Source organism: Xyrauchen texanus, chromosome 11 (genome assembly GCF_025860055.1).
Source record: "Xyrauchen texanus isolate HMW12.3.18 chromosome 11, RBS_HiC_50CHRs, whole genome shotgun sequence".
Lineage (NCBI taxonomy): Eukaryota > Metazoa > Chordata > Actinopteri > Cypriniformes > Catostomidae > Xyrauchen > Xyrauchen texanus.
In genome coordinates this window covers 45,698,095-45,703,092 of record NC_068286.1, presented here as the reverse complement: position 1 = coordinate 45,703,092, position 4,998 = coordinate 45,698,095, and the positions used below count along the sequence as shown (strand labels likewise).

At 42.8% G+C, this 4,998-nt stretch overlaps 1 protein-coding gene across 1 annotated transcript in view; it reads right to left on the bottom strand.

Moving 5' to 3' along the window:
- The window catches only part of LOC127652076 (neuronal acetylcholine receptor subunit alpha-9-I-like), an 8,851-nt gene continuing 3,853 nt past the window's right edge, over nt 1-4,998 (bottom strand). Inside the window, exons 3-6 of the mRNA XM_052138134.1 lie at nt 4,320-4,474; nt 4,010-4,193; nt 2,752-3,103; nt 1-999 (exon numbers count right to left, since the gene is read on the bottom strand). Coding sequence (XP_051994094.1) covers nt 140-999; nt 2,752-3,103; nt 4,010-4,193; nt 4,320-4,474 — 1,551 coding nt within the window. The 3' untranslated portion in view covers nt 1-139. The remainder of the gene's footprint in view (nt 1,000-2,751; nt 3,104-4,009; nt 4,194-4,319; nt 4,475-4,998) is intronic.

Here is a 4,998-nt window from a genome sequence, read left to right as displayed (position 1 = left end):
ACTGAATGTACAACATGTGCCCATTTGCCTACAAACACAGGGTAAATTATTATGTGGCAAAAACAAATGTAACTAACTGGACTTTGACACATTATATTATATTAACACTTGTGACTGTGTCTTGAAGGTGCAAAGGACTCTAGGTCGCCTCGGCCAAGACAAGGATGCTCATGAGGAAAACCATGATGAAAAACACCCACATGAAGAACCTGTCCATCACCTTAGCAACTTTCTTCCACTCTGCCCCTTTGGCCTGTTGTGCCCTCTGCTCTCTGAAACAGTTAGCGATATACTCAATGTTTCGCACCACTTTCTGATGTTGGCCGCAGATACATGCTGAGCCAGTTGTGGTCTTATTGTATTTGTCTGGTCCACAGGTTTTGCTGTAGCCATTATCATGGTGATAGGCAACTCCATTGAGATAGCCATTGCCGTGATCGTAGGTGTATCCATTGAGTTTTTCTGGAATGGAGAGTTCGCTTTCTTTCAGTTTTTCCTGGCCCGTCAGTGGTTGCTTATCACTTCCATCTCGACCGATGTAGTGTGCATACTTAGAGTGATGGGCACTCTGTGGCACTGGAGAATTTGACGATGGGTGGGTGCTCTTCTGATGCTCTTGTCTATGCTGCCGTTTGTCATTGTGGTGGTGTCCATTGCCCTGGAGATTCTTCTCATGGCGATGGTCTCTGTGATTGTTGTACCCATTAAACTGACTGTGGTTTGGACAGTCACCATAAAACCCTTTGTTAAAATACACATCTCTCTCCAGGCTAGCCAGCGGGTCTTCAGAGAACAACGAGCCTCGATCGCTCTCAGGTGTTGTGCAGTTCTCCCCAACCTCATACACAAAGAAGATTTTAGACATGTAGTCTATGATCAGGACTTTGGCCCAGTGGGGCACAGGTTTAGCCTCCGCTCCACAGAAGTGGATATTCATTATAAAGATAGTCAAAGATGTAGAAGCTGTTATCATAGTCATGGTTGCAATGTAGTATTTACCTATGAGAAAGAGAAAAACAAACAGGAAGAGATGACAAAAAAGTAACCATTCTGCTCCCCTGTAAACCAGGTTTTGCGCCAGTCGGGACAGAATTGAGAACGCTTTTTAAAGGTGCGGGCAGTTCGTTTTTACTCATTAAACAAGTTTCACATGAGATGAAGACTCCAGTCATGTCAGCCACCTTATAAAAGCTGTTTTATTCTACATGGAGAGGGTCTACAAGCGGTATAAGCAGCCGCTTAGGGCTCCCGAGCCACCAGGGTCCCCGCAAGGTGAGATATTTTCTTTTATTGTGCTGTGGGGCCTCCAATAAGAATTTTAAGATTGTTTTATGTTATAGGAACATAGTATATAGGAAATAGCTGTACATGTATAATGGGAAATAGCTGCCTGAGGACGTTGCCATTATGACTGATTTGCATTGAACTCTGTGGACCCACCGGCGGGTCCACTGGGGGGGCGCTGTATCACGAAAATGTCCCCGCATGCTTAGGTCAGGCATATGAGGTATCGTTTGAAAGCTTAGAATCTAAATTTTTCAGAATATACCATTACTTTTGCATTTCTGTTACACAAAATAACAAAATAAGGCCTGAAAATATCTGCATCACAAATCAGGGCACCCTAGAGGTAATGGGGTAGAAATATGAATTTAAATGGATAAGTCAGATATCAAATGAAAGCTCTCATTTAAAGGAATGTGACTGTACAGTTTATTACGTTGCCCTAATACCAGATTTTCAAAAGAATCACAAAATGAAGTCATCAAACACATACGCTCATTTATGCATTGATCATTGCTGCTGTAAGCCCCAAATAGCTAAAAACATTATATCTGCTTTTACCTAAGGCAGTTATATGCCAACCAGCAGGAAAAGCATGTTAAACAATCATTATAGAAATATGTTTGGGCTTCTAGTCCACTCAGAGGCCGAGATATTCAATGAAACAATGAGGGTGGTGCATAAACTGAAAATAGGACTGAATGTCTATGGACGAACACATCTGTAAAGACTAAAATACGTTAGAGCGCCACCTACATTTCAGATATGTATATTGTGATGGAATGTGACAGAGAACAAATATTTGTTCTAGTGCTTGCTGCCATCTAGTGGAATAAAATAAGACTTTTTAAAGTGAGATAGAGAGAACAGGACCAGAATTACATGCCTACAAAGTTGGGACAACAAAAAAAAAATATTTAAAACATTCTGTTTATCATAAGATTGTAAACACATACATTATTATAATTGACTTTTTAAATCCCCTTTTCTCCCTATTTGGAATGCCCAATTCCCACTACTTAGTTGGTCCTCATTGTGGCGCGGTTACCACCTTAATCCAGGTGGCGCAGGACAAGTCTCAGTTGCGCCCGCTTCTGAGACTGTCAATCCGCGCATCTTATCACGTGACTCGTTGTGCATGACACCGTGGAGACTCGCGGCATGTGGAGGCTCATGCTACTCTCCACGATCCACGCGCATGCTATTCTCCCATTAGAGCGAGAACCACTAATCACGACCACGAGAAGGTTACCCCATGTGACTATACCCTCCCTAGTAACCGGCCCAATTTGGTTGCTTAGGAGACCTGACTGGAGTTCAGTATGATTTATGAATAATAGGAGTCTTTTTATTTTGAATTTTTTTTTTTTTATTGTTTGCTTTTAAATTTGAGTGTGAAGTATTGCAGGCGGTAGCCCAAAAATGCATCAGAGTTTTACAAGTTAAAGTGACTTTTTGTAAACTCACCTATTAGTGGAACACTTTCTGAAGGTGGCATGCTCTCGGCCACCATCAGCTGAAACACGGTGAGAGCCAGAAGCACTGTCACCCCCAGTGAGACCTTCTCCCCAGAGTCAGCAGGTAGATAGAAACCCAGTGGAGCCAGGAAAGAGATGAGGAAACACGGCAGGAGCAGATTGAAGATGTAGAATGTAGAGCGGCGCTTAAGCAGGACTGTGTATGTGATGTCAGGGTACGGGTCGGAGCAGCAGCCATACATTATGACGTTCTTAACAGCTGGCATGCCGTGACACTCCCACTCCACGTTTTCCACAAAGTCTGAGAGGTCACCACTCTCCATGCCCATAATGATGTCCACCTGGGGTTACCGTGGAGATAATGGGATTTTTAGAACAACAGAAAGCTAGGGATCTATACATCTGAGTGGACTTACATGTGGGTTACATGACAGTGTGTACATTTTACATTTATTCAAAAGTTCAATAGGAGTTTTGAAAGATTGATGAATAAGAAATATTTTGAATTCGGCACTATTTCTTGTTCAATAATCAAATAAGCACATTTGCAACACTCAGTTAGCTCATGTGTAGGTAATTACTCCTTGCTTGCATTGACGAACAGAAGATGCTCTTTGGAACATTCTCAGATCATAATGGGAAAACACGGATCACCATGTTTTGCCCATGCCAGCTCGAGTGCATGCTGTTATTAAAACTTCCAAATACTGAAATACCACATACTTTATTTTTTTGTTATCCCCTTTTTCTCCCCAATTTTGGAATGCCCAATTCACACTATTTACCAGGTCCTCGTGGTGGCGCGGTTACTCGCCACAATCCGGGTGGCGGAGGACAAGTCTCAGTTGCGCTCGCTTCTGAGACCGTCAGTCCGCGCATCTTATCACGTGACTCGTTGTGCATGACACCGCGGAGACTCACAGCATGTGGAGACTCATGCTACTCTCCACGATCCACACACAACTCACCACACTCCCAATTGAGAGCGAGAACCACTAATCGCGACCGCGGGGAGGTTACCCCATGTGACTCTATCCTCCCTAGCAACCGGGCCAATTTGGTTGCTTAGGAGACCTGGCTGGAGTCACGAAATACCACATACTTAACCCAACTTTTCTCTCAAATTGTTACGTAGAAAACTAATGGGTAAAACTGATAATTCAGAAAACTGCTAAACAAAACCATTTTATTGGTGGTTTTAGACTTTTGCACCCCATTCTATGTGCATGTACAGTATATTTGTGTACCTGGTTGCCATTATAGGTCCAGGAACCAAAGGTAAGTTTGCACTGCTGGCTGTCAAACGGGAAATAAGAGACATCCACCTTACAGGAGCTCTTGGTGATGGCAGGGGAGTCCCAAGTGATCTCACCGTTATACCTCAACACCACATTAGTGTCTGGAGGTCCTGAGGAGTCTTCCTCATCCGCACTGAGAGAATAAAGAGAACCATAATTAGAGTGTCTATGCATTCTTGCTTATGCAATGTACTGTATATTTACTCTCTGTGGGTATGTGACAGCTGCTGTAGATAAATGTAATGAGTGAATGTTTTACTTGTTATACAGAACAATGTCCGGTCTCCAAACAAGGTCACCGGGTATTCGAATGACCTCAAGTCCATCGTACTCATCTTTATCCCAGTGCAGGTAAGCATCATGCCAGATCTGACGCACCCACAGGTACGTGGTCAACATCTGGTTCCTCTCATCCTATTAGAGTCAAGCACACAGCAACAGCAACTTTTACTTTCAATCCAGCTATTGCCAAACCATGAGAAATAGCCATGGCAAATCTGAGTTTTAATAGATTTATTATCTACAGTTTCACAGCTAGACATAAACAAGCAACCCTGTTGGCACACTGCCGCCATATCTGTGACCATCGACGGGAGGAAACAATGGCGGTGAATGGAAAATTCTTTGATGCTTGCGCAATTTCAAACAAACTTCCGATGTAATAAAAATGGTTTCCTATATCTGAGCAGTACAGGACTTGGTGACGTATTGGACTTGATTTGATAAGTCTAAGTGGTTGCGGCACTTTTACTGTTTGCGGTCAAAATTGACCGACCATAGGAAATGAATGGGAAAGACTAAAAACAGCATTTGTTTTGTATTTGTCAAATACAATGTATAAATCAGCCACAATGCAGAACACACACACACACATAAATGAGGGGTTAAGACCATAAAACACCCACAATGCAGCTCACAGAAATAAATGGGTGAGACTA